A 26,011-nucleotide genomic window follows, 5' to 3' on the forward strand; every position below is an offset into this window, starting at 1 on the left:
GCGGCTGCAAATGGATCTGGCTGTCGGACTGGCAAATCTCTTCTTCTGGCCTGGAATAAAGTCACTCTGAATGCCAAAACTCAAGCGTGTCCTAGATATGGTAAAAATGGGTCCTTGGCGCCAACACCATCATGAACAGGATCTGGTTTCGCCCACTGGATTTCCATCTTTTTCGGCTAGGAAGACCAAGAGAAATATCAACACAAGCGGCAAGCCCGCGACCACTGTAATCTGTTGCAGAAGTCACTTGATTCTAGAGCTTTGGTGCTTGGTAGACACCGAGGTAGACACCGAGGTAGAAACCTAAAAAAACCAGGTGTATGTCTGAGTGCTTGGCCTCGCCCTAATTCGAGCACCGGACTGGATCTCAATTCGCACCCGCGATCTGAACCCACACCTAATAGAACCATTCGGTCAGCTGAAGTACCATCGAGTACCCCCGGCTGTCTATGGAAGAAACAGATGAATCCAAACCATAGCAAAGAATTCATATAACTAGCTGAACCCTCAAGACGATGACGGGCCTCTCTATCTCTAGTTTTGCCAAGATCTGTGCCTGGCCTTCGTCCGTTGACCTAAGCAGGGTGCCATACACCCGTACACCCGCATAGCTACAGTCGAAAAAAAAACTTCTGGTTAGACTCTGATTCAACAGCCTCCTCAATCGCCTGATAAACCCCACTACACAAAGTTTACTTGCCATGTTCGCCTTGAATAAGCGCTCGTGGGGGTCGGCTGCCCAAACACTTTTGCGATTCCGGAGCAGCGTTGCCAGTTCTCCAAGTCTGCATGCCGCCCCAGGTGAAAACTTGTCCGACATGACGGATTTGGAAATGAAGGACGAGACTCACAAGAGACAGCGGAAACTAGCGGCCACGCAGTTCAAGATGAAGATCTACGCGAACGGCGAGAACCAGCCCGGCTCGCTGAACTTCAGAAAGCCGATCCATGACCATCTTCATAAGGGATCTCCCATCAAAGAATTGACCGTAGTTAAGAAGCAAACTGCCGGTCGTAACAACACCGGTAAAATCACTGTACGTGGTCGCGGAGGAGGACACAAGCGCCGTGTGCGGTTGGTGGACTCCCACAGGCTTGTTGCGGGCAAGCAGACGGTTTTGCGGATCGAATACGATCCAAACAGATCGGGCCACATTGCCCTAATCAAGCACAACGAAACGGGCAGCTTGAGCTACATCTTGGCCTCCTCAGGCTTGAGAGCCGGTGATATGGTGGAATCCTTCCGCAAAGGTATACCAAGTGACTTCTTGCAAGAGATGAAGTTGACGAACAATGGAGAGGTGGACGAGGCATTGTTAAACTCGCGTGTGATGCAGAAAGGCAACTGTATGCCGTTGAAAATGTTTCCTGTGGGGTCCATCATTCATAACATCGGTTTGCGCCAAGACGGCCGTGGTCAGCTCGTTAAAGCTGCAGGCACATTTGGCCGTTTGTTGTCAAAGGCGCCAGAAAAGCACAGAGTCATTGTCAGATTGAGCTCCGGCGAACATCGTTACATCCATGAAGACTGCCATGCGACTTTGGGCATGGTCTCCAACAGAGAGCACCTGGTCATTTCCTGGGGTAAAGCCGGAAGAAGCCGTCACAGAGGTTTCAGGCCGAAGGTCAGAGGTGTGGCCATGAACGCTCACGACCATCCACACGGTGGTGGTAGAGGTAAGTCCAAGTCGAACAAGGTATCACAGTCCATGTGGGGTATCAAGAAGTTTGCCAGAACCAGAAAGTTCAAGCGCGTTAATAAGATGAAGGTCAAGGACAGACGCGCGTAATCGGGTTGAAGGGACATATAATCTTGTACATACAGAAATTAACGCAGAAGGAGGAGCAACGATTTATCACACAAAGGCAGCTAGTTTTGCCACGGCGCAACCAGCAGACCGCCATGCGATCATAATCTCCTCACAAAGCCATAGCACAGTAAGAAATCCGACGCTGACCACTATCGCCAGACCTGCAGCAAGCCTTATTGCCCTGCTACTGCTAAAGGACTGGGCCTGTGGCTCCTCGTCATGTGTCTCCTCATTATGTGGTTCGGGGCTCGAGTGCAAAGGCAATAGAGGAGTTCTTTCCGAATAGACAAGCCGGCGAGAAGAGATCGAATGCTGAAGCTCGGCGACACTCTTGAGTTTACCCTGCGTGAACTCCTTGCTCTTTATCAAAAATGTGGGTAACGAGTTTTTTGCATCGCCATGCGTGGATAGGGGAAGCACCGATGAAGTGCTGGGATATGTGGCGAAATTAGCGAAGTTTTGCGCCTCGTGAGACTCAAGACCTTGAGTGCTCTCATGTACAGAATTTGCCACGGCTGAGGCTAGATCGGCCACTTCATCAAGTCCGTCCGAAACAGTGAGATTTTTGCGCTGACGCTTTTGCTGCTTTCTCGACATGGGCAAGGTGTAAGGGGCATAATCTTTTGTATGCGGCGACCACTTTTTGTGGATGCAAATTATCGCAGTGCGATGGTGCAGTTAGATATCGTTCCATGCTTCTCGTATGAGGCGCTCCTGTCGCTTGGCTGCCCTGAATAATTTGCTTGCATTCAAAATCATTGTTTGTGGAATTCTCCATCTGCAAATATAATTCAATGTGCGGTGGATCTCAAATAATATGCGAGGAAACATCTGATACATGGCCCGTCGTTGGTACCGAGTGCTTTCAAAAAGGCAATAAAGAGAAATTGGTGCCAGTTGTGGAAGTAGGTGAGGCCAGATGATGGACTTGGTCCAGCAATACGATCCTGCTATATTCCTCTTCCTCAGCCTCAGAAACCATTCCGTCATAGTCACCTATACAAGGCTCGCATTCCTCGGTCGATATTCCCATGTCAGTAGTATTTAGTAGAGTGTTGGTGCCATGTCTTTCGTACCCTGTCCCGAACATCATTTGGAATTCTGGCGCAGTGTACACAAATCTGAGAGTACTCTCTGCGCTTGCCGGCACCGTGTGGGCATCACGCAGAAAGTATTCAGCCTCGTTGACCTCAAGATAAATGAGGGGGGTGCCCTTTAAGGAGCCAGGAGGGATATTACCCAAAACATGATGGAAATCCATGTAGGTGTTTTTGTCCATAAACTTAAGGTTGGCCTGACGGATGATGATTAGGCGATGCACGGACTTGTAGGTGAGTCTTTGGCCGTAACGAGTCTCGAACCTGCGAATTGAGTCCCGAGTAAATACCACTGTTATCTTATGAGTGGAATCATTTACAATAGCCACCAACTCGCCTTTGGTAGTGACCGGGAAAAACACGAAGATCCGCACGAGCGGTGTATACTTGATATTACAGTTTCGGGGACCATGGTACGCTATGAAGCGTTTGCTGGCAATATCACTGACATACACGTCTCGCCTCTCAACATTTTCTAGAATAGTGGTGAGAATCCACGAGCTGAGTAGGGTAACTGGGTATGCCATTCAATGATGACAGTGCACTGACTCGTAAAACAGGCTGAAGGTCAGTCCATACAAAGCAGGCAGTACACGCACGAGCCTCACGAACAGAACTTTCAAAGATGTATGAAATAAGCGTGACCTTAGTTCTCTGCAGCCAAAGAGAAATGTGTACAATGATTTCGACAGTGGTTGTATGGAGATAGCGAAGGTGCGGTGGTGCGCGCAAGTCTGTATTTCAACTTCCTGTTCCAGTCTTGGGTTTAACTGGTGACGATCTGGTAGCGGCCCCGCTTTTTTTGAGCTATTTCATACACTAACTACCTATTGTGGAAGCGATTACTTGTTGTTTGGATCTTGTTCCGCAGAATGTTTCCGTTTGCGGTTCATTGCTAGTCTTTGAACCCGCTTTTCTTCTCGTTTTTCCGACTTTTTCAACATGATCTTCTCATCTTTGACTTTCTGCTTCTCGCTATCCTCAGACGTCGAGAGTTCGTTGATGGCAGCAAATTGTGCTTTTTGCACGTTGACATCGTTGTATCGGATGATCATGAGGTCGTTAGCGTAGCAGATCTCCATATCATCGAACGTGAAGCGCGAGTTGTGACGAAGCTCGAATATGTTGTTCACGGTGCGTCCAAGGTATGCTTTCATTTTTTGCGAGGCCTTTTCGTAATCTTCATTACTTTCAATAAACGTGTGCTTCTCCGAAAAACGAGCACTGAAATGCGTCAAAATGACTTTCGGGCAATTCATAAGCTCAGCAACCTTTATTGCTTCCACGACTGTTGTGTGTTTTTTGGCAAGCGCCTCCTCAATGAGATCATCTTCTAGTGATGCTTCATGAATGAGCAAATCACTATCATGGCCAATCTCAACGAACTTCAGGTTCGGTCTAGTGTCTCCAGAAAACGAGAGCTTGAATGTTTCCTTCTGGTCTAGGCAGAATGTCATACTTACCGAGTAAGCCCAATAACAGTGGATTGCACGGGTAGTTTGAATCAGTTGAACTTTTAAGTCTTTGAAAATCTTTTGCATGGATTCTTCAGATAAAGGCCTGAATTTAATCTTGGGTACGGTGTCTGAGGAAATCCCATCATCGCATTTGATCTCAAACTCTTTCATTTTGAGTTGTTTGAGCTCCGGACGTGGGTTTTGAATAAATTGCTCACAACTCATGTAAACAATCCTGTCTGCGTTCAAATTTTGTGTGAGCAGTTCAAGCCTGAACCACTCAGTCATAAATTTGTTGAATTGCCAAGGAATGATGAGGTGTAATTTGCGGTTATTATGTTTGTTGTGCTCTAACCATGCAGTGATCACAGAGATGATGCCTAGATGATGGTCTGCGTGCAAATGACTCAAGAAGATGAGTTCTAATTCATCGAATATCTGCTTCAACTGCTCTTCGTTGTTATGGCCGAAGTTTCTGATCAACGAGCCAAGCGTGTTCTCACCACCATCAAGAAGAATGGATTTAAATTTCACTTCCTTTGTTTCATCGTCGACGTATGGAATCCTGACCAAATTTGAGAGCACATTGCGGTGTATTGTGGGAAGTGCAGAGCCAGTGCCTAGCGTAACAATTTGAACATGATCCTTTAGTGATTTAACTTCTTTCATAGGTTCAAGAGGGAGTACATCGTTTTGTAATATCTGTTCTTTTTTCTCAGGAAGCCCAATCTCTTTGTCGTACAAAGACGACCATGTCTCATCTACAACATCGTCGTCGCACATTTCTACTCCTGATGTGGTAATCGAAAACTGCTGAAGTGATTGTAACTTCGTGAATTGACTGGATGGTTGGAACTTCTGGAAGTGGGGCAAGTTAAAACTGTCGTTCATGATACATTTGAGCTTGAGCAAATGCACAGCATATGTCTTGAAAACCAAAGTATCGTCAGCAATCTTTGGATGACTGATAACGTGTTTGCAGCTGGAAGGAAATTTCAGAATAAATTCAACATATTCTGGCAGTTCAAAGTCAATGTCATCGCCTAAAAGATGGAAAACAAGACCAAAGTCTTCTGGTCCATTATTTGTCGATTTCAGAAACCAGATACCACTTTGAATAGTATTTTTAAGGTAGTCGTTGTTTGGGATGTCAAGGATGAGCATTTTTGGAAAACTTTTGGGTTCGCCCATGACTTGATGTGAGTAGACAGGTTCGTTTTTATTGTTCATGACAGTTTCTCCATCAGTTAACCGTTTGAAATCGATCCCCGGCTTGATGCCTAGTGACTTGGCCTTGATTGGGTCAAACTTACCCCTCACAGGCGTGAAACGAACAATGAAACTTAGTGACTTCTGAGTTGTGACGTCAACAAGTTCTACCGGGTCAGGAAGCTCCACATGAGTCAGAATTTCCGCCTCGCTAGGATCAAACTTGTAAGACTGAGGGTCAGCGCTGTTGGCACTCAGGGTATCAAGTGGAAACATAAATGAGGTCAATTTTTTCAATTGTGTGAATAGTTTTGAAGAAGTCAGGGGCACATCGCGAGGCGGCTTATCACTAGGAATCTTGACGGGGATGAAGGAGGCGTTGGAGTCACCAATGAAAGACTCATCGTCAGTGTCTTGGACTTTCAATTCAATGCCTTTGCGGAACACAAAGTAGCGCCAAGTCGCTACGACATACGTAAGGGTTTTGCTGGAGTTAGTGAAAACTTCAATGCCTCTGCTGGTAGCATCACTGATGGTCAAGAAAAGGCCAGGAAGACCTCCGATATCTGACCAGCTGGAAATGATGCCAGTCAAGAATATGCTTTTAAGGCGGCCCACACGAAGTCCGTTTTCGTTCAATACTCTTTGCACACCTTCGGGGACTTTCCCAAAGAAAAAACGGTTGCCTTGTCTGTTTGTGAGCATAAGCATAGGATGCCTCGATTCGCTCGTGCGATGGCAAACGGTGGTGACAGTGAACATGGGATTCGAGCTCTTTTGGGTGTCGGAATATTTCAGAAAAAAGGCCGAGTAGCTCGCCTGGCTCTTGAAGAACTTGGGTGCTATTAGTCCGGCTCCCAACAAATATCCAGTTTTCTTTTTACGTGCTGTTTTGCCAGGGGTAGAGTGTGAAGCTGGCACCAGGACAGATTTTCTCAGGGCGAAACGAACCAGTGCACGATGTTTGACAGGCGAGATGATTCTCGGCAAGAAAAAGCTGGACAATATCAACTTTGCTGACTATGTGTAAGGTTGAGAAAAAGCTTTGTCCAAATTCACTGCGATCTCACGAGCATGCGTCTCTTTTCCTGGGCTTCTGGGCTACAGGGTATGTAATATGCATGGGCCATCCAAGAGATGGAGGAGGCTCTTCGCGCAGCCGCGAAAATTCGCACCCGCTGTTTGAAGTATCACTGAGCAGGTACGAAATTAGCTCGAATACTCCTCGGTCACTGGAGCGCGTTTGTAATTGAAAATGTATTTAACGATCTCAAGCTTGTTACATCAAAGCAATCAGTTGCCCCTTAGTTTTGAGCTGTGCCCCATGGAAGCACTTGTTCACTATGGCTCACAACCATGCACACATCTTGAGATAGGAAATCGGCAATTTGGTTGGAGCTCGACTATTCCAGGATGAATCTGGATGCCCAGCACGGCCAGGTGTTTTGATGAGCGAGATGTAATTGAAATTTCAGCATGATGTTTTTGTTTCGTGGCCTTACACAAAGAAGAGCTTGTTGTGAATCAAAGCGTGCCATCTTGTACCGCGTCGATGATGGGGGCTCTTTAATTTTGTTTATTTGTTTAACCTTTTCCTTTTTTTATTTTTTTATTTTATTCCTTAAAATTCTCTCTCGTTCTCATTTAGTATTTTTTGTTCGTTTTCGACTTTTTTGTCCTTGTTTCAATCTTGTTTGTATCCTTTTCACTCGCTTGATGATTTGAACTGCCTCACTGGCAAGTGGTCCATGCTTTGTCTCAGATCACCTGGTGCCAGCATATAAGCTTTGGGCACCGCCTCCGAACATACCCAGTATTCAGCTACGAAAGCTTTTGGGTTTAAACATGATCTCAGTAAATTTACTCTAGTTGGCAAATCCTGAATGTTGCCACGACATCGTCCACTAATAATTCCTCATTCGCTAATGAAAAATGGTGACTTTATGTACAACCTTACCTTGGTCTGCCTTATCGCACCCCAGACCTCGGCTGTCCTGCCCCACGGTTCTATTACCGCGCAGCCGACTAAAATTCACAAGCATATTTCCCCAGACTCACTGACACGCCAGATACTACATTCTACAAACGCCCAAAAGCGGTATCTCACGGAGTATATGTCAATAAAAGAACACCTCATTATTTCCACCGCAAGAAAGACGTACACCTCAAAGAGAGTTAAGAGAAGAAGTTCAATCGTGCAAGCGCTAAAGGGCAAACTATAATATACCCCGTGTGACCACTGCTTATCTTGTCGACCCAACGAAAAAATCCCCGAAAATAATAGCTCCTGTTTGCATTTTCATTTCAGAAAGAACGGCAAATAGTCACGGCTGCAATGTTTTCGCTGTCTCAAACAGATATCCTTGAGAGTATATTCCAGCAGAATCCAAGTCTAAGACCGATAAGGCTTCAATATAATGCCAGCCCCAAGACAAAGGTTTTGAACACACTAAGAGTGCTACCTCTAATGCGCAGTATTTTTCCGTCGGCTGACCAGCGCGAGGAACTCATAAGAAGGCTCTTGTTGGAGCAGAAAAGCGCCTATACATATAAGAGCTGGTACGAAATCTCCGTTCGGCTAGACGAGCTCACCGGAAGCAACACGTGGAAGTCCACGCCTGAGCTGCCGGACTATGACTATCACTTATTACGGCTGCAAATGAATGAACTTAAGCAGGCGCGTCTAAGTAAAGACTACAAGCTTCTCTTGTACTTGGTAAGGACCAAATGGTTTCGTAATTTCGCCAATATGGGCAGTCTGAGACTATATCGCCACTCTCATGTGGGAACCAAGAGACTCATCGAAGAGTACATAGACGAGTGCCAAAAGGCACTTGTGTACTTGGTCCACGATGAGGACGTTAAGTTGGATGACCGCTATCTACTTGGAATGCTCATTCAAACAAGAAAAAATATTGGGCGCACAGCGCTCCTCTTGTCTGGCGGCTCGACATTCGGTATATCTCACATTGGAGTCTTGATTGCCCTTCTCGAGAACAACCTCCTCCCTCGAGTCATCAGTGGCTCATCTGCTGGCTCAGTAATTGCCAGTATTCTCTGCACACATACCTATGAAGAAACAACGCAACTTCTCGAGTCTATTCTCGAAAAGGAGTTTAAGTTTTTCGGAACGTCCTTGCTGACCAACACAGATGGAAGGCTCAAGTGGCTTCTCGAAAGCATTAGCCATTTTCTCAAGTATGGAACAGTGTTTGATATCGGTAATGTGAGGGACACTGTCTACAGCTTCGTTGGAGATTTGACATTCAGAGAAGCATACAACAGAACTGGAAAAATCTTAAACGTCACAGTTTCCCCAGCTTCAACGCACGAACAGACAAGACTACTCAACTATTTGACTGCTCCTCATTGTCTTATATGGTCCGCCGTATGCGCATCTTGTTCTGTACCAGGAATATTTGCTTCAAACTCTATCTACGAAAAGAGCCCAGGAACAAACACCATTCGCGAGTGGAATAATGACCAATCGCTGAAGTATGTTGATGGCTCAGTCGACGGCGACTTGCCTATTACTCGGCTATCAGAGATGTTTAATGTGGATCACATCATTGCTGTGCAGGTTAACCCTCATGTATCTCCTGTTTTGAAAGTCTCTGTGGGAAACGTCGGTAGGAAGGCAGACTCTGAGTTTGCAGACAGTCTTCGAAACGTGATCAATGGCTGCTATGATTTCGTGCTGAATGAGATCATACACTATTTGCAAATCTTGCATGAGCTTAATATTCAGAAGAATATTACCTCTAAAATGATCTCTATTTTGACACAGAGATATTCCGGGGATATCACCATTCTACCTGATTTGGACTTTACCGATTTCCTACTGCTTTTCACAAATCCGACCCCAAAATTTATCCTCGACTTTGTTTTAAAAGGAGCAAGAGCAGCCTGGCCCAAGATCACTGTCATAAATAATCATTGCGGAATCGAATTTGCACTAGACAAAGAAATTTCGGTCTTGAGAGGCAGAATCATCTCAAACTCAAATAACAGGCTCAAATATAGTGATGCATCAACCAAGATGCAGCCACCCAATGGAGGAACAAAAACAAATGCTTGTCTCGTTAGTACACCTGTTTTGAATGTTACGAGCCATAATAACTCGAATGGATCAGATTTACCTGGACCCAACAACCGCAGCAGGAATCCTCAGATTCGCCGTCATAATTCTACAGGTTTTACCAGAGTAGACAATCGAAACGAAATGATGCGAGATTTCGACTCAGGCAAAATCAAAAACAACAAACTATCCGAGTCTGCTTCTTCAACACCATGTCACACAGCCAGTAGTGGTTTGCTATCTCATAAGAGTGACGCTAATATTGCGATATTAAACACTGATTACTATGAGCAAGTATCTCCGAAAGCGCCAGCTGGTATGAACAGAATAAGAAAGGCACTCAGTTCAGGAAACAACTTTTATGACGATGTAAGTTCAAATACCGAAAGGCCCAACTCTTTTAACTTCAGAACCAGTCCTAAGCAAGAAAGAGTCATTCACAGCTCTATTGATTATGGGAGTTTCGCGAACAAGCTGATCAGCGCTGGCGTTAAACCAGAATATAATCAGACAACAGGGGCCCCAAAGGAAAAACCAAACTTGCCAAAGCTCCTGAAAGGCGGGTACACGGCCGGCCCAAGTACCCGTTTAAACATTTTGAAAGATCCAGTGAGGTCACCAACTAGCTATCTGCAAAATGCAAGCTCTTCAAATGACTTGCGAGGATATTATGAAGAAAACAAACTCACAATGAAAGGCCTTCATTCTCCAGACTTACGCCGTCAGTATAGTAAGAGCCGTCTTGAATGCGATGCATATTATTTCAGTTCAAGGTATCACAAATCAGCGTTTTTAGGCGCTGACACCAAAGGCGCCGGAGAGGAAAAGTGTGGGAGTATTTCACGTGGAACATCTTTCAATAGCGATCCAGACTCGGATAGCACGATTCCAGACCTGAGATCGGCAGAGCACTTTCTTGAAAGTGCTCCTGTGACTTGAGTTAAAAATAAAAGAAGATACCTCGCGGGATAAGTATTGTCGAAGCGCACAAACTCTTTAGTCAGCACCAGTAAGTGAAAAAAAGAGTGGTAGAAGCATGCCAATGACAGTGAATGATATGTCCTTGTTGGGTGACTCGTTGTCGTGATGAGACTCTATCGGTAGCAGTTGAACAGAGGTGATCACTGGCTGGCCCGCAGAATATTCAGAATTTTCCGTCATCACATGTAAAACACTGAATATGAATGTACCGGCGCTTATAAGTAACAATATACCTAAGATAAATGGGCTGCTTAAGTCGAAAACAAAGACAAGAAAGTATGCCAAAGTAGACGAAATAGGTGTCGCTAGTGCAAAGGCAAGAATGTGGTACTTGCACATGCTAAGCGATATACCTTCTCGGAGCAAGACTATTGATAGGCTGAATGCTGTGGGGAGCTTGTGGATCACAATCATGAAGAAGAACAATATTTGAAAGGTTTTATTTTCGTCGTAGAAAGATACACCTAGAGCAATGCCATCAACAAAGGAGTGAATGATCAAACCCAAAGTAAGAGTCGATTTGAGCAAAGACAGCACAATAGTCCATATAAAGCGTGATTGATGTAGTTCTGGCATTACCATTCGTAAGTTGTCACGCAGGCTTAATATATGTTCAAAAGAAAATAGGACAATGAAGCCAAGCAAAAGAGAAGCACCCACAATAAAAGACGAGGGCATTCCTAAAGAATCTAGATACAACAAGGTGTCCTGTGCGATGAAGAGAGTCTGAATTCCTTCTGGTAATATAACGCCTAGAGCAGTCCCTATCAAAATGCCTGTGCTGAGTGCTGACAATTTCGACATGTGGCTCAGGGCAATGTTGAGCTTAATCGAGCCAATACCAACTGCAAGTGTGGATATTGCCATAATTGCATTGAGAGTAATTAGGAGAAAAAGCCCAGCCATGGTGTTTTGGAGTATGAGAGTTCAGCGGCTGATCACCTAGCTTCGGTGTACCAAACGATGATTGTCCCGGCCAAATCGAGTTTGGTGCGTATAATCTGTTAGTGCGGCGTGAGAGGTCGACTTACATAATTCGAATAGCAACTCTATCGTCACTAAACAGTTGACAAACACGTGCATTTTTCGAAATAGAATCGTTTCAGTTAAACGAATATAGCGCCAAGAAGAACCACGTCTCTTTAACGATTACTTGGTTTCCGTGTTTTTTTAAGAAAAAAGAAGAGAATTTGTTTTGGAAGAAAAATGCAAAGAACTGGTAAAATTACAAATGTGAGTTTCGATGTATTTCCAAAATTTTTGGCTATAGAAAAAATTCAAAAAACACAGAAGTCCTAACTCAGACACGGTCAAGGATCAACTAGGAAATATCTCCTCGTTTCCATGAATGCCACTTTTAAGTACATGATTAGTGGCATGGATGTTGTTACTCGTCCCTCTGGTTTGAACCTAAAGCCCCTAAATCCCCCTCCAAAAAGTTTTTCCAACAATCTACGAATTTTCTTTGATTAAATGAATTTAAAATACAAAAATTAAATAGCTTGTTCTTAGACATGGCCCAACCATGCAAATTGGGTTTCTTCGCGTCGCGTCGCGGAAGGCGCATCTCGATCAACAGGTAAGATACATTACCGAGGATCTAAGTGAAAGCAAAAAAAACACCAGGTCAATGGAGTTAGAGGAGGAGATTCTTTCTGATAAAATCAACCTAGCTGTGCTTCAATTTAGAGCCAAGAATTATGGGAAATGTGCTTCCATTTACGCGGAACTAGTTCTGAATTTATTGTCTCTTGAAGATAGTCGCGTGATCAAGATCAGAAGATTTCATGGCCTAAGTGATCGACCACCATACGGTAAATTGGTGCACCCTAAACTTTGTGCAATATTGGATCAAAGGGCAGCAACATTTGAGAAGTTAAAGGCGCTTCGATCGGCTCGTCAGGATGCTGAGCAAATCATTACTTTGGACCCGATCAATTGCAAAGGATACTTAAGGCTTGGTAAACTTCACCTAATGGCGAATGACAAGGTCGCTGCGTATAAAATCTACCAGCAGGGTATCTACGTGATTAAAAAGGCTTTAGAGAAAAATAATTTCACCGTTCCAGAGAGGCTCTGGCTGCAATTGCAGTCCCTGTACAAAGAAGTAAATGGTCTTTTGAAACAAGAGCGAGCTTTTACTAAGTCGGAAAGCGAGCTGAGAGTATCAAGTGAGGCTGATAATCTTGTGGGATTGCTGGGCCTGTCAAAAAATCCAAAAAATCCAAAGAGGACCTCAAGACACACTCCTAATTATTCACGTGGGTTACAGGGTCAACTAGATAGGATGCTTCCATTGAAACGGGCAGCCACTGAACCTATGGTACCGTCAAAAAGACATAAGCCACATCTAGATATTTTCGAGGTTTTTCCAAGGGAAATCATTGAAGCAGTATTCGTGAACCTCTCTTTCAAGGACGTTTTAGGAGCTCATTTGGTATGCAAATTCTGGTACGATACGCTTGTCTCGATTCCCAAATTATACCGAGGCAACTTCACACTCAAACATCGTGTCACTGCTTCAGAATACCTTAATGGGTTGAAACTAATGAAAAAAGTTCTGAGCTTTCTGTACAGCAAGTCCTTGCACCTGCTTAGTGTATGGTCTACTTATAACATGCAAAATTTGGGCAAAATAATCGAGAGTGTAATATCGGATCGAAGCTTGAAACTTGCACGGCTCCATATCATTGACAAATACTTATCGATGGGATTTCTCTTACAGAAATTGGATGCGTGCAAATGGAACTATAGCGGTCTTGCGTCCGTGCAACACTTACGACTCGGCATAAATTCATCTCTTGTCAGCGAGACCCTCCTCTTTGAATTATTCCCCAACCTTCAAACTTTGGAAATCCTCGTCGTCGACCAGATACCTCAAAAATCAAACATGCTGCTACTACCCATTGCTTCCAAGAAATATCAGCAATTAGTTTCGACAGCTTCTACTTTGAAAAGCCAGCCTTTTTTGAAGAAATTATTGTTGGTCAATCATCCGTTGTTGAAACGTGACCACCAGTCTTCGCGCCCTGGTGAGAACACATTCGATCCGAGACCCCCGTTCATGAAATTATCATTTTGTGCCCTTACTGAATTGAAAGTAACTAGCTACGACTTTGCCGGTCTAGCAGTCGATTTGCAAGAATTTTTGAGAGAGACTCATTTTTTGACCGAAATATATTTGGAGAACAATGAAGAGCTTTCTCTCAAAAAATTTCTTTTGTTGCTTGCTCTGTGCTCTCCCAGTTTCAGGCTCAAAAAATTGACTCTCAGAGAGAGTCATCAAGAGGGGCGCTACGATATAGATGAGATTGTTTCCGATGATCTAGGGTGTCTCAATGCATTATCATACCTCGATATATACGGGTCATCGATCACAAGTCTTGGGTTTTTGAAGCTTTTGACACTTGCAAACAAGGACGGCCACATGAAGCACATAAATATTGGCCACTCAAGCTACATTCAATTCAAGAACGACAACTTTGTCTCAGGGAATATGGTGTTAAGATTCGCGCAAGTGTTCCAGATCGCACCAGGGATTGAGTCCCTCTATGTGCCAGAACTCAGTCTCGATAACCTATCCATGAGACTTCTACAGGAAGACTTCTCCAGTTTTTACGGCAAACTCAAGAATGCACCGAAACTTCGAAATCTAGACCTTTCGTTTTGCCACCTGATTGATGGGATTGGCCTCATGAACTTATTTCGCAGCAGCTCATCCAGTCCGGAACTCATGAAGCTAGACACGCTCACCCTAGACGGAATGCACTTTAAACCGGAAACATTACAACTCTTACAGAAGAAAGGCCTTGTTCAAAAGCTATTGAACGATCCGTTTAAGAAGAAATGGAAGTTGTATGGCACTAATTCTTTTGTTCTCGAAACTGATTGAGTCATGAGCTATGCACGCCCGCACCAACGCGCGATGACTTTCTTGCAGGTGATGGATGCGAACTATGCACTGTATCTGAAAAAAGTATAGAAAACCAAACACAACCTTGTCTTTAAAAAGCGCGTTTGACCCTAATATTGAAAGCACAATGGTGGTCACCAGGAGTGGAAAGTCAGTCACTACGACGGGCAAAAAAATTAAGTTTCTGGATGATGGTGGTGATCCAAGTGATATTGAAGTAGTAACAGTGTCTAGTGCAAGAGAATCATCACAAGAGCCCGAGCAGACCGGTGCTGCTTCGTCGGGTAGTGACCTGGATGAAGACTCAGACGAGGCGCCAGAGGAAGAGTCTATTTCTCAACTGAAATCAACAGCCTTGCAGAAAAAGAGGGAACAGGAGAAGCTAGAACAAAGCTTGCGTCAACAAGACAGAGAAAAGAGAAAGCAGAGAGATTTGCAATTCAAACAACAGCAGGAAGCCAAAAGAGAAAAGATAAAGGATTTGGTCCTGGCCGACCAACTACCTGATCTTTTACCTGAAGAGGCTTTCGAGTCTGAGGACGAGGAAGACATGCTGGACAACACCAGAAGTGGTAAGCACTTGCGCACAGAGCACTTTGAGCAGGAAGATGCCGCCATGAGGAAAAGAATGAAGCTAGAAAAACTTAGGCGTCTCAAGGAGATGAGAAACCAAGCATTGAAAAAGGGCCCTGTGTACGTGCAAGTACACGAAGGGGCCTCTAAGAGCCGCGTGCCCCGCGCTGAGCAGTCTGTTCTTGACACGAAGAGCCAGTGGTTGCAAAGGGAGTCTCTTAAGAAGAAATAAACGATCTGCATTGAGAAGACTATAAAAGAGAAAAGCCGAGACGTCCGTAGCTCGGTGGTGTGTTTGAGGAACCGGTCCTCTATTTAGATAATCAACTTCAATAGACTCACAGATACATTTCATATGTGCACTGGCAAAGCCCAACTCACTTTTGTAAGGAGGGTGTGCTTTATTTGTCAGGTATACCAATACGCTCATTTCTCGAAAGCTGGGGCTCCTTGAAAATAATTGGATGCAGCTTGTCTTGTTCCTGGCTTTGGTCAACTTGGGAAAATGAAGATTGATGCTTGAGAGCCACTGAGTCATCGTATTCCAAGATGTCCTCGGGGGTCAATTTGATGGTCGTGGCTGGTCTACGAAGCATTGTGAAATAACCGAGTCTCTGGAATATGTCGGATACAAGTGGGGAGTTTGCAAAAATTATTTCTCCACTGACTCACGTGACTTGGTCGTATGCGCCTCTGTAGGTGAGCGTGATAAACGCAAGAAATTCGGAAAGGTAGTGCGTTCTTCTTCAGGACGTGAACATGGAGAGAAGGGTTTGACGTGATACAAAAACTGGCCCCGCGCCGCGCTTTGTTCAGGGCGATGGAGCCATAGTGCCAGGGCTGCGTCTGGCGCGCTCATATTCTGGCCGGCCCTGGAACCGTTCCAACTCTCTTTACCCCAGATGTGTGGCATATTTTTTCGCTCCAGTAGAAACCCGATTGAAATTCCGGGATGGCTACCTGAGTCATGCAAATACGAAGTGTCAAGAAAATTTGACAAAACAGCGGGAGTGAAGCTCACGGCAGAAGATATCACTGCGCTCATTTCAAAAGGCTTGGCTTGCGATGTCATTTTATCTGAGGACGACAGAAATAAATTGGCCAATGTGGGGCGGCTTCGAGAATTACAGGAACAGCTCAATCACTATAAAAATAGCCAACATAAGCAACAGAACCGTGAAAAAGCCGAGTCCATCGAGGCAGAAATGTCAACTCTAGTTGAAAAGCGCTCAGTATCGAATAGCGCATCACGGAGTGTAGAGGATATAAAAGGCCCGGTAGACCCCCTTCGATGTATAATGGCAAGAGGCCCTGATTTTGCACAGCTCTTCAATTTTGTTCACCAAGGAAATCACTTACAATTACTCTCTTCAGTGCTTTCTCTCCGACAACCGTTTACGGAACAACCTCTTGTTTGCGAAGAATGGGTGTTGCAGTTCAACGGTGAGCTATACGATAAAGAAAGCCTAGATGGGAACGACACTTCATTTATTATGGATCAACTTGCTTTGGAGCTCGCACGACAGAACCCCAACAAGGCAGAAGCCGTGGCTGCTACCATCACAAGGCTCAATGGGGAGTTTGCGTACGTGCTCTTGGATATTTTAGACAACACAGTTTATTTTGGAAAAGACTGTGTAGGTAAAAGATCGCTTTTATTCGAGCAGAGTGATGCTGGTCTCACTATTTCCTCTATCTTTCCAAGTACATCGACTCATGCTTTGGAATGTAAAGGAAATGTAATGTACAAGGCAGACTTATCGACCCATACAGTTGAGCCAACCCACTTACGTCGAGCCAGCCCCCAGCAAATGCAAAGCAACTCGCTTGAGTTTGAAGCTGTTGCTGTTGAGTCACTTTCTGAAAGCTTGCACCATCGATTGCTGAAGGCTTGTGAAGACAGGCAAAGTACAATACATCCTTTACACCCTCACTTGAAGGATGCACGTCTTGGAATTTTGTTTAGTGGAGGTCTTGACTGCACGGTTCTTGCTGCACTTCTTGCTGAGAATTTTGTCAAGCGCAACGAGTCTTGTCTGATAGATTTGTTGACTGTAGGATTCGAAAATCCACGCACTGGGCTTTCGGCAGCAAGCTCTCCCGATCGTATTCTCAGTGAACAGTCGTGGTTTGAATTATGTCAGCTTTTTCAAGGGTCTGGTGTGGAATTCAGGCTAGTTCAAATCGATGTTTCGTATGCCGAGTGGCTTGCCCATCGACAGAGAGTAAGAAGACTTATATACCCGTGTGCCACCGAAATGGACTTGTCTATTGCCATTGCATTTTACTTTGCGGCCAGAGCCGAGAATTGCGAGCTTTTGCAAATGAACAGCAACATCCAGGAAATATCTTTGATGGAGTTTAGACTGAGGAAGGGATCTTTGGTCAGTCAACAGCGTGGATATTCATCTCAGGCCAAAGTGTTGTTCTCAGGGCTAGGAGCAGATGAATTGTTTGGAGGGTACTCCCGACACGAGAACATATTCCACGGCCTCAAAGAGGACTCTCCAAGCACCGAGGTATGCAAGAAATACCATGAGCTCTCGCTGTCATTGATGTATGACATTGATGTGATTTACGAGAGGAACCTCGGTCGAGATGACCGAGCCATGTCCAGCTGGGGCAAAGAACTTAGGTATCCATATTTGGACAAAGATTTCATCAGTTGGGTCATTCGGGAAGTAAGTCTGCAAATGAAGGTTCGGTTCGAATGGGGCACTCAAAAGACCAAGAAGGGAGAGAAGCGAGTTATGAGATTTGAGCGGAAGTTTATTCTTCGCCGTTTGGCCGAGAAACTCGGGCTCGAATTGGCATCAAAGGAGATAAAAAGGGCCATTCAGTTTGGTGCCAAGAGTGCCAAGATGGAAGTTGGTCAGCATAAAACACGAGGTACGGATGAGTTGTGATCTATTACAAGAGTATAAGGTGCATTCACGAGGACGTGGCCTAATCTATAGTGGTATAATATTTGTTCGGTGAGAGCACAAGCCAGGCAAATTCAGCTGAGGATGGCTGACTTGGGCTCAATCACCAAGCATTCGCTGGCGGAAATCAAGTTCTCGTTTGTCTCCACCTTGTGAATGTCGAAGTCCTCGTCGTCCAACTTCAAATGAAACACTTCGCCCCGCACCCAGCACTTGCGGCCCAACTTTTTTGATACAGAGCACTTGAGCATGATGTAGTACCCGGTTTTACATGGCTTGTAGTAGTTGATGTTCAAGTTGGCAGTGACACCCTTTTTGGACTTGATGTTTTGGAACGCAAGACGACAACTCACCTCGTCCAAGAGAGTGGCAAGCAAGCCCCCATGAACGATATCAGGATGGCCGGAGAGATGCGAGCCCAAATGAAAGAAGGTGTAACTGTGGTTTTTATGGCCTGCCAAAAGCCCGTCAATATCGTCAAACTCCGAGAGGTACTTGTCGTCAATGACAAAAAGCGACTGGGTCCGTAAGTTAATTTTATCCTCGCCCTTAAGCACGTGACCTGTTAAATTGGGCTGCATCGTATCCTGAATGCTGCTGCTACTCGGGTTCTGTTCCAGATGCTCTCTATGAATATCAGCGTAGTGCTCGTAAACCGGGTGGCTGTACAACCTGTCAGCAATGGGGTTGCCGTCTGTGACCACATCTGCGTTTAGAGTGTTATAAATAGGTTCGATGGTGACCATGATTGCTAGTGAAGGAAAATAAATAAAGTGGCTGAAAAGTGGCGAGAAGCAGGGTACACCGGTAGCAGGAGATATTTAATTAATAGGCTGATTACGGTGGTGTGGAACCCGGGCGGACAGGAAGCCGCGGATATCCTACTTAGGTGTCGATGCAGGTATCCGGGGTGCAGATCCGGGGCCTCCAGGGAGTGGGGAACTGAGAACGTAAGACTCAACACGCTGAATAGAGCGAGACTTCCGGCTCTCCCTCACGTGATATATGGATCTGAAAAGCCAAGGCAATTATGACTAAGGAAAACAGAAAAACTTCATCGCATGCTACAAGTGACATCATGGAGATGAGCAGATCGAATTAACTGGAACGTATTATTATTAGTGTATTGAAAATTAGGCTGAGGGGTGAATGAGACAATGTATTAACTCAGTTCAAAACACTCAGGTAGACCTTCTTAAAGGCAGCTTTTCCGCCTTTCTCCATGACATTTCCATGGCACATGACAATCGTGTCGAAATTCCAGGCGTTGATTGCCTGAAGCCCCTTGGCAGACGCCTTGGCGTTGACCATTTTGCGAGGAAGGAAACGTCCCATTTTACTGTCTGCATTGAGGAACCTGGCAGGGAAGGACATTCCTGAAAATGGATGGTAGTTCTTAGGAAAGCCAGTGGCAGGACTGAATTGTTCCATGGGTACGTCTGAGCGTAAGTTGAAAAGGATGTCAGCCTCGAACACGGCCTTGGACTCCTTATGGTAAGTAACAAGCTCTTTGTTACTAGGAAGGTAAACAAACTCGAAATTCTCCAAGATTTCAGGTTCCTGAACACCGATTTCTCTCAAGGCTTCGGCGCCAAGTTTCTTGTTGCCATACTTGGAGGTCATGACATAGTCAGGCGAGACGCCTTTACCCAATTGGACACTTTCCATGGCGATAATCTTCAACATAGGGAATGCTTTTTTGAATGAGGCAACTGCCATAGTATGCTCACTGTTGGGCACAATGAGGTGGGTGACGTTAAAATCAGTTGTCTGGCCCGTGAGCAATTCCAAGGCTTTGTTGACCTCCTCGCTGAAGGGAATAGCCGACCAGACCACCAGAGTCTCCAAAACGAAAAAGAGCCATACGTGCTCCGAAATTGACACGGTTCTTCATTTTGAATCCTGTTGCGGAAAGCACGACATTGTCGGTGAGTTTTCTGGAGGACACAGCTAATGGGCTGGGGTACATTGTGCGAATTGTTTAATAAGTGATTGGGGTGCGGTGAAAAGTTGTCCTAATTAAATTGGAGGAAAAGTTTCTGATTTTTTACAAGGATGAGACATTCTACGGAGATGCTTTTATATACCCTGAATCCGTTCTATCGACGGCTTGGCGGAGCACGCCGTGCATTGAGCTGTACTGCAATGAGGCTCGGTGTAGGCAAAATACCCAGACCTGCACGTCACACAATGGTCTTATTGTTCAGACAAGGTTCATCATCCCAAACAAGGCCAGTTGGAATTCAGATACGAGAAGCAATAAGGCCTGTCGCGGATCTGACCAAGCTACAGTAGTGGTCTTCGGCCGATTTAGCGGCTTGGAATTGTTTTTCTGTTCTCGACATCTGTCTTCTACCAGCTGAATTTGAGAGGGTCAGTGCTCATCTATTTTTTCTCGCTTAGATTCACTGTTTAGAGAACCTGTAGCGTGGCTTGACTAAGAGGGCTGTGCTTAGTAATTGCGCCGTGCGAAACAGCATTATCATCACAAACCACCACAGCTCATGGCGTTGGGAAAGAAAAATGACATGGGAAGAAACAAAAATGCGTTCTTCCATGAGTGATTTGCTCCATGATGCAGACTATCGTCTGAAGAACGTTGTTGACTCTTCGCTTGCTAGAAAACGGGTCTTATCTTTAGAGCCCAGCTCGCGCGAGAAATTTTCGGCGGAAGATTAGAGCTGCCACGCCACCGCCACCGCGCACGCAGTAAATTTAGAAAAAAAAAAAAACGGTATGCTGACTGCCCAGCTCCATGCGGCCAAGGCGAAACGACGTCATTCATTCTTCGGAAGTTCATGCTGCCAATGCAATCCTGTCCGTAGCCCTGTATTATTGTTTCACTCGTAACACATGACTCGGTTTCTCCAACCCGAAGCCCGGGTGTGCATGTACTTCTTGACGTATCAGATTGCTGTTCTACATTTTAAGCTCCGGGAGGGGAATCTTGAATATTTCTTGGATTTTAAAGAATACATCCTCTGCGGTATTAATTGAAACACTTGGACTCCGGAACGTCGAGGCCTGAAAAGTGAAACTCATAGTTAGCAGAGATTTGTTCATGTCACGTCACCGATGGCCCGCATCCCGATGACGCACTCGACCCGGGCTTATCAAGAAGCGCACCAAATACGAAATGCGCTGCTCAGCCCCACGATTTTGCTTACTAACTTCTTTTAAGGTCTCCAGAGAACACAACTCATACACTTTCAGCCAGTGAACATGGACGCCACTAAAGTAAGAGTTTCTCGGTTCTACTACGATGTTGTCACGCCGAATCTTGGTGTTAGTCTTCTTCTAACGTCGCAATTTCTCAACACTATCATGATCCTCACATGTAAACTCCTAGAGGTGGACCCAGGGCTTGACACCCCGATTCACCCCGTGCAGATATTGTTTGTACGGATGCTCATAACTTACGCTTGCTGCGTGTTGTATATGGTCACCACCAAACGAGTTCCGGACGCTCCGTTTGGACCCAAAGGCCAGAGAACCCTCTTGTTCCTAAGAGGCTTCTTGGGATTCTTTGGTGTATTTGGTCTCTACTACTCGTTACAGTACTTGAGTCTTTCCGATGCAGTGACGATCACTTTCTTGATTCCGATGGTGACAGCTTTTTTTGCGTGGATCGTTTTGGGTGAGAAGTACTCGCTACTAGAAGCTGTGTGCTCACTACTTTCTTTGGGTGGAATTCTTCTTGTAGCCAAGCCTGATTTTCTCTTTGGCCTACAGTCCGAATCCGAGACCCCACAGCTGGACTCTGCCGAATCATCAAACAGTGGTTTACGGGTCTTAGGGACCGTGGTGGGGCTTTTGGGAGTATGCGGAGCTTCTGCGGTCTATGTTTTGCTCCGGAAAATCGGCAAGGCTGCCCACCCGCTTATTTCCGTGAGTTACTTTGCTCTAACCACGTGCGTCATCTGCTTCTGTGCGACGATTCTGGTTCCCTCGCTCAGTTTCAAAGCACCAGCCAACGCCAGACAGTGGTTTCTTTTTTCGTTGATTGGCTTGTCTGGGTTCTTCATGCAATTCTGTTTGGCTGCAGGGCTCCAGTTGGAGAAGGCTGGCAAATCATCACTCATGATCTACTCGAACATGGTGTTTGCGTTGGTGTGGGACTTTGTTTTCTGGGGCCACGTGCCTGGTATGCTTAGTATCCTCGGAACCTCGCTCATCCTTGCCAATGCATACATTATTATCAAGTATAAGCCATCGAGTGATGCCGGGGACTCGACCGATTTAGACATGGAGGCCAATGGCGGAAAGTACGACGCACCGGGCGAGATCGATATGGACTTTCTTATTTCTGACGAGGACGAGGGCGAAGATGAGGGCAGCTTGAGGTAAAGCTCTCATCTGAGAACCATTAGAGCGATTTCAATTCATCACCACACAATGATTCAGACACATCCCGAGAACGATGATTTTCATTCGGTGTGGCGATTCTTAAATGACCAGTAGCCTACTATAGTTGGGTATTTAAAACATGTTTCTTTTCTTGTCTGCGGGCGTAATTTGGTACTACTCACATCTCTCATCTATAATCTTATCAAGCCATGCAAGTTCCGCCCTGGCATTCCGCAATCCAAGCATGTCCTCCACGATTGCCTCGGTTTCTTTAACAGTCTCTTGACTAGTCGAGCTTGCGGAAGTAACACTGTTTATAAGTTTACGTGAGTTGTTCAAATTAACCTCGATGTATTCCACTTTCAAAACATCGTTGGCTGATGGCTCAGAAGGAAGTGCCCGTACTTTCTTGAGCACCTTCGCCATTCTGGGGATAAGGGGAAGCCAGACAACAAAGTTTTCAGTTTCTCGCTCACCTTCGAACCAAAATTCTCTCAGAACCTCAGGTTTGATTTGGAGCAGCCGGGTTATTGGTACTTGATAGCCGGAGAGGCTAGCTGTTATAGCCTACTGCTGGTCGTACTTCCGAGGGAAGTACTCCCTCGGTGAGCCACCTGGCATTTTTGGGGCGCCAACTCGCGGAAAGTTTCCTGTCGCGCCTTGTCATCACTACGTCATCTCAGATTCGATATCTTTCTGGAGTGCCAGTTTTCAACAAGCCGCAATCATCCGTTATGTCTTCCAACAGAATCGGCTTACAGACACCCAGGGGGTCTGGTACATCTGGGCACGTGCAAAAAAACATCGCCGTAGCAAAAATCGAGGGTTTGCGTGAAAAGCGTAAAAGGGAAGCAGCAGAGGAGCATCGCAGAATGGTACGGGCCAAGATGACCGAGGCCAGAAAGGTGGCCCGGGCAGAAATCGAAAGTCATGACCAGAAACGGCAAATTGAAGTGAGATGTATGGAACTCCGAGAATCTCTCGAGGATGAGGATCTTGAGGATGAGGAGATAGACAAGCGAGTCGCTTTATTCCGCAACTCTTTGTTGATTGAACAGAAGGCCCATGAAACGAAGGCTGTCCCAAAGGATGAATCTCGAAGACTGGCTATAGAGGCAAAGGAAGAAAGTGTGAAGGGGCTCAAACAGGAAACTAAGGATGTCTCTGCTCTTGCCGTAGTTGAAGAGCAACATGAAACAGACTCGCGTGTCACTGACGAAGTTTGTGAGAACAAAGGCCCTGCTCCAGTCTACGACTACATTCCACGATACGATGTGAGATAAGATTTTTCGTTGTCAACATGGCTTTGTGGGGTTCATCCAAACGGTAAGGTTTTGACATTCTCGGCCGGTGCTAGGGCTCATTTAGATCGTCCGGAGTGTCAGATTTGTCTGAGTCAGCTTCAGTCTCCGTTCTCAATATGGTTCTTGAGACTTCGGTGCATTCAGTCTCCACGGATTCATCAGCTTGTGCAGGTGACTCGGCCTGCTCGGACACTTCATCTTTTGTCGCCGTTAGATCGATTTCGGAATTCTTCAAGGAACAGATGTCTCTCCCCAAATTATCTTCAAAATTTGGTTCGCATTCTTCATTTATCGCAGGCTCCGTCTCGCTTTCGTTATTGACATCGCCAGAGTTACTTGTTTCTGGATGACACCCCGTGTCATCGACCGAAACTTCGTTCTGTAGTTCTGAGTGTGCTCCTGGCTCAGATACTTCAAAATTCTGAACTACAGAGTCATCTTGCGTTGTTTCGACCAATCCGCTGTCTTGTGGTAGATCCATATGATCTTCGAGTTTTTCTTGCTCATTTTCAACATCATCAGATGAATCCGTCTCCTGCAACTTGCAGAAACTAACTTCCCACACATCTGACACACAGATTTTGAACCGAGGTTCAATTTCGATTTTGGTGTCTTGAATCTGTTTTGGGAGTCGTTTTCCACGCGGACCACGAGCCCTACGTGGGATGCTTGAACAGGAGACAGATTCAGACTGTTGTTCACTTTCAATCTCGGCGGGGTCTTCAGCGGGGGACATTTTTTTTGTCACGTCAGGATTCGCCATGCCGGGGAGCGGAAGGCTGCGACCCATCATATCCTGTAAATTAGAAGCAAAGCTTGTTTGTTTTGACGACAATCTTGCACGCTCCGAAGGTGCGATTTTGGGTATCGTTTGCTCAAGTGGAGCCTGATTAAACATTTGCTGGAACGCCGCAATCTTTGACGAAAGCTTCTTTGGCTTTGCCGGAGGTGCTTTCTTCAAAGGGAGTGAATTGTTTTGGTTTGTCTTGAGGCTGCTCTGCTCGGCAGATTGATCTTTTACCGCTGTGTGTGTATGCTTCTTTTCTTGGTTATGAACCTCGGTTGTTGATGCCCGCGATGGTCTCTTAGGCACCGTAGGTTGTGACAAGGCATTCAGATCCTGAACGAATTGCGTACCCGCCCGATCCAAAAGCCCAGACTCTGGTGATGGTGCCGCCTCTTTTATACAGTTCTTGTCATTTTCACATGTTGTCGTGGAAGCAGACCTCGATTCAGACACCACTTCAGGATCAATCGAAGTATTCTGTTGTGACCATCCAGCGTTTTCGGGTTTACTTTCAGTATCTGTAATCGACTGTGAATCATTCCCCGAGATATCCGTTTCTCCGTGAGGCTGAGGAATTGTGGAGGAAATCTCAATAGGGCTGGCTGAGACGGTAGCAGACTCTGAAGGCAAAGGCTCCCGGCTCGAGATATCCTCAGCTAGCTCTCCAGATTTAGATAAATGCTGTGATTTTTGGCCTGAGATTTCAGCGCTTTCTTCGGTTTGAGCATCCTGAGGCGGACTCAGCTTTTCTCTTGGTGTTACTTTTGGCCTGGCGGGAATAGTAGGTACATGGCTCTCGTCCTTCTCAACCTTCATGGGACGAAAAGCGTCATCAAGTTCAGATTGAGGAATACCTGGCTCCCCTCCAAAATTACTCGACGGGGAACTTCCATTCAGAGAAATCACATCTCCATCTAATTGTGCTCCCCCCACTCCTAGATCAGCCACATGATATTGAGGCGCGCTTTGACTTGAAGGACTTTGAGTAATAGCAGATTGTCTTATATCCGAGACACTAAGTTCTTCCCCCAACACACCGGTGGCTTGTTTAGCAGACTCCTCAGATGAGTTCTCAAATGTGTTAGCCGTGGAATCTGCAGCTTCTTCTTTTCCAGTCGAGGTGTTGAACACCTGTTTCTCAGCCCCGATATCATTTTCCACATCCAGGCTATTCGATGACTCACCAAGTTCATTGGAAGTACGTTCTGGACGAGTCAGATGTGAAACAACACAATCTGAGGAGTTAGCAGACTCCGTCCCGGCAGATTTGGTTTGCTTTCTGGGTCTTGCTGGAATCACTGGTACGGCATTCTCAGACTGCAAGTTCTGCTTTGCCACGCCCGGTCTTTGTGGCACAACCGGCGAAGTTGTCCCCAGCATAATTGCACCTTATTTAAATAGTTCAAGAGTATAACGAGAAGTGAATGTCAATGTATTGACAATGGAGTTTAGTGTTCCGCAAGTAAGACTGACAACTACCCCAGAGTGCTCGTCGTATTTGGGCGAGAGCTTTGGTGCAGGATATAGGAT

At 45.6% G+C, this 26,011-nt stretch overlaps 15 protein-coding genes across 15 annotated transcripts; 7 read left to right on the forward strand and 8 right to left on the reverse strand.

The window, feature by feature from the left end:
• The first annotated feature begins 596 nt into the window (after nucleotides 1-596).
• METBIDRAFT_208027 (mitochondrial 54S ribosomal protein uL2m) lies at nucleotides 597-1,823 on the forward strand. The gene has a single exon (XM_018855010.1). The coding sequence runs from the start codon at nucleotides 702-704 to the stop codon at nucleotides 1,788-1,790; it is 1,089 nt and encodes a 362-aa protein (XP_018710330.1). The 5' UTR covers nucleotides 597-701; the 3' UTR covers nucleotides 1,791-1,823.
• METBIDRAFT_208357 (uncharacterized protein) lies at nucleotides 1,685-2,542 on the reverse strand. The gene has a single exon (XM_018855011.1). The coding sequence runs from the start codon at nucleotides 2,406-2,408 to the stop codon at nucleotides 1,857-1,859; it is 552 nt and encodes a 183-aa protein (XP_018710331.1). The 5' UTR covers nucleotides 2,409-2,542; the 3' UTR covers nucleotides 1,685-1,856.
• A 350-nt stretch (nucleotides 2,543-2,892) lies between these two features.
• On the reverse strand, nucleotides 2,893-3,435 carry EST3 (telomerase subunit; the record flags this gene model as incomplete). Its single annotated transcript, XM_018854799.1, has 1 exon — nucleotides 2,893-3,435. A coding segment is annotated over one exon (543 nt), but the record flags the coding sequence as incomplete, so codon positions are not given.
• A 162-nt stretch (nucleotides 3,436-3,597) lies between these two features.
• METBIDRAFT_32872 (tRNase Z) lies at nucleotides 3,598-5,627 on the reverse strand. The gene has a single exon (XM_018856151.1). The coding sequence runs from the start codon at nucleotides 5,593-5,595 to the stop codon at nucleotides 3,751-3,753; it is 1,845 nt and encodes a 614-aa protein (XP_018710333.1). The 5' UTR covers nucleotides 5,596-5,627; the 3' UTR covers nucleotides 3,598-3,750.
• Nucleotides 5,628-7,909: 2,282 nt separating this feature from the next.
• On the forward strand, nucleotides 7,910-9,589 carry METBIDRAFT_45248 (uncharacterized protein; the record flags this gene model as incomplete). Its single annotated transcript, XM_018857899.1, has 1 exon — nucleotides 7,910-9,589. A coding segment is annotated over one exon (1,680 nt), but the record flags the coding sequence as incomplete, so codon positions are not given.
• A 1,209-nt stretch (nucleotides 9,590-10,798) lies between these two features.
• METBIDRAFT_25434 (Mn(2+) transporter) lies at nucleotides 10,799-11,518 on the reverse strand (the record flags this gene model as incomplete). The annotated part of the gene is made up of 1 exon (XM_018855295.1): nucleotides 10,799-11,518. A coding segment is annotated over one exon (720 nt), but the record flags the coding sequence as incomplete, so codon positions are not given.
• Nucleotides 11,519-12,263: 745 nt separating this feature from the next.
• On the forward strand, nucleotides 12,264-14,525 carry METBIDRAFT_44733 (DNA-binding SCF ubiquitin ligase subunit; the record flags this gene model as incomplete). The annotated part of the gene is made up of 1 exon (XM_018857831.1): nucleotides 12,264-14,525. One exon carries the CDS (start codon nucleotides 12,264-12,266, stop codon nucleotides 14,523-14,525), a length of 2,262 nt encoding a protein of 753 aa, XP_018710336.1.
• A 148-nt stretch (nucleotides 14,526-14,673) lies between these two features.
• On the forward strand, nucleotides 14,674-15,839 carry BUD21 (Bud21p; the record flags this gene model as incomplete). The annotated part of the gene is made up of 1 exon (XM_018855249.1): nucleotides 14,674-15,839. One exon carries the CDS (start codon nucleotides 14,674-14,676, stop codon nucleotides 15,349-15,351), a length of 678 nt encoding a protein of 225 aa, XP_018710337.1. The 3' UTR covers nucleotides 15,352-15,839.
• A 182-nt stretch (nucleotides 15,840-16,021) lies between these two features.
• Nucleotides 16,022-18,025, forward strand: METBIDRAFT_79168 (putative asparagine synthase; the record flags this gene model as incomplete). Its single annotated transcript, XM_018859013.1, has 1 exon — nucleotides 16,022-18,025. One exon carries the CDS (start codon nucleotides 16,022-16,024, stop codon nucleotides 18,023-18,025), a length of 2,004 nt encoding a protein of 667 aa, XP_018710338.1.
• A 110-nt stretch (nucleotides 18,026-18,135) lies between these two features.
• METBIDRAFT_16721 (uncharacterized protein) lies at nucleotides 18,136-18,714 on the reverse strand (the record flags this gene model as incomplete). Its single annotated transcript, XM_018854669.1, has 1 exon — nucleotides 18,136-18,714. A coding segment is annotated over one exon (579 nt), but the record flags the coding sequence as incomplete, so codon positions are not given.
• Nucleotides 18,715-19,210: 496 nt separating this feature from the next.
• METBIDRAFT_79170 (uncharacterized protein) lies at nucleotides 19,211-20,012 on the reverse strand (the record flags this gene model as incomplete). The annotated part of the gene is made up of 2 exons (XM_018859014.1): nucleotides 19,211-19,849; nucleotides 19,872-20,012. 2 exons carry the CDS (start codon nucleotides 20,010-20,012, stop codon nucleotides 19,211-19,213), a joined length of 780 nt encoding a protein of 259 aa, XP_018710340.1.
• An 806-nt stretch (nucleotides 20,013-20,818) lies between these two features.
• Nucleotides 20,819-22,565, forward strand: METBIDRAFT_208561 (uncharacterized protein). The gene is made up of 2 exons (XM_018855016.1): nucleotides 20,819-20,872; nucleotides 21,225-22,565. Exon 2 carries the CDS (start codon nucleotides 21,266-21,268, stop codon nucleotides 22,388-22,390), a length of 1,125 nt encoding a protein of 374 aa, XP_018710341.1. The 5' UTR covers nucleotides 20,819-20,872; nucleotides 21,225-21,265; the 3' UTR covers nucleotides 22,391-22,565.
• On the reverse strand, nucleotides 22,565-22,816 carry METBIDRAFT_44419 (uncharacterized protein; the record flags this gene model as incomplete). The annotated part of the gene is made up of 1 exon (XM_018857790.1): nucleotides 22,565-22,816. One exon carries the CDS (start codon nucleotides 22,814-22,816, stop codon nucleotides 22,565-22,567), a length of 252 nt encoding a protein of 83 aa, XP_018710342.1.
• Nucleotides 22,817-22,970: 154 nt separating this feature from the next.
• Nucleotides 22,971-23,708, forward strand: METBIDRAFT_208436 (U2-type spliceosomal complex subunit). The gene has a single exon (XM_018855013.1). It carries the CDS (start codon nucleotides 23,125-23,127, stop codon nucleotides 23,671-23,673), a length of 549 nt encoding a protein of 182 aa, XP_018710343.1. The 5' UTR covers nucleotides 22,971-23,124; the 3' UTR covers nucleotides 23,674-23,708.
• METBIDRAFT_208435 (uncharacterized protein) lies at nucleotides 23,709-25,970 on the reverse strand. The gene has a single exon (XM_018855012.1). The coding sequence runs from the start codon at nucleotides 25,859-25,861 to the stop codon at nucleotides 23,744-23,746; it is 2,118 nt and encodes a 705-aa protein (XP_018710344.1). The 5' UTR covers nucleotides 25,862-25,970; the 3' UTR covers nucleotides 23,709-23,743.
• Nucleotides 25,971-26,011: the final 41 nt, after the last annotated feature.

Source organism: Metschnikowia bicuspidata (genome assembly GCF_001664035.1).
Source record: "Metschnikowia bicuspidata var. bicuspidata NRRL YB-4993 chromosome Unknown METBIscaffold_5, whole genome shotgun sequence".
Lineage (NCBI taxonomy): Eukaryota > Fungi > Ascomycota > Pichiomycetes > Serinales > Metschnikowiaceae > Metschnikowia > Metschnikowia bicuspidata.

Bases quoted from the DNA above. Each gene is read 5' to 3' on its own strand.
- METBIDRAFT_208436 (XM_018855013.1), top strand. From the start codon at position 23,125: ATGTCTTCCAACAGAATCGGCTTACAGACACCCAGGGGGTCTGGTACA.
- METBIDRAFT_208357 (XM_018855011.1), bottom strand. From the start codon at position 2,408: ATGTCGAGAAAGCAGCAAAAGCGTCAGCGCAAAAATCTCACTGTTTCG.
- METBIDRAFT_208561 (XM_018855016.1), top strand. From the start codon at position 21,266: ATGGACGCCACTAAAGTAAGAGTTTCTCGGTTCTACTACGATGTTGTC.
- METBIDRAFT_208435 (XM_018855012.1), bottom strand. From the start codon at position 25,861: ATGCTGGGGACAACTTCGCCGGTTGTGCCACAAAGACCGGGCGTGGCA.
- METBIDRAFT_208027 (XM_018855010.1), top strand. From the start codon at position 702: ATGTTCGCCTTGAATAAGCGCTCGTGGGGGTCGGCTGCCCAAACACTT.
- METBIDRAFT_32872 (XM_018856151.1), bottom strand. From the start codon at position 5,595: ATGAACAATAAAAACGAACCTGTCTACTCACATCAAGTCATGGGCGAA.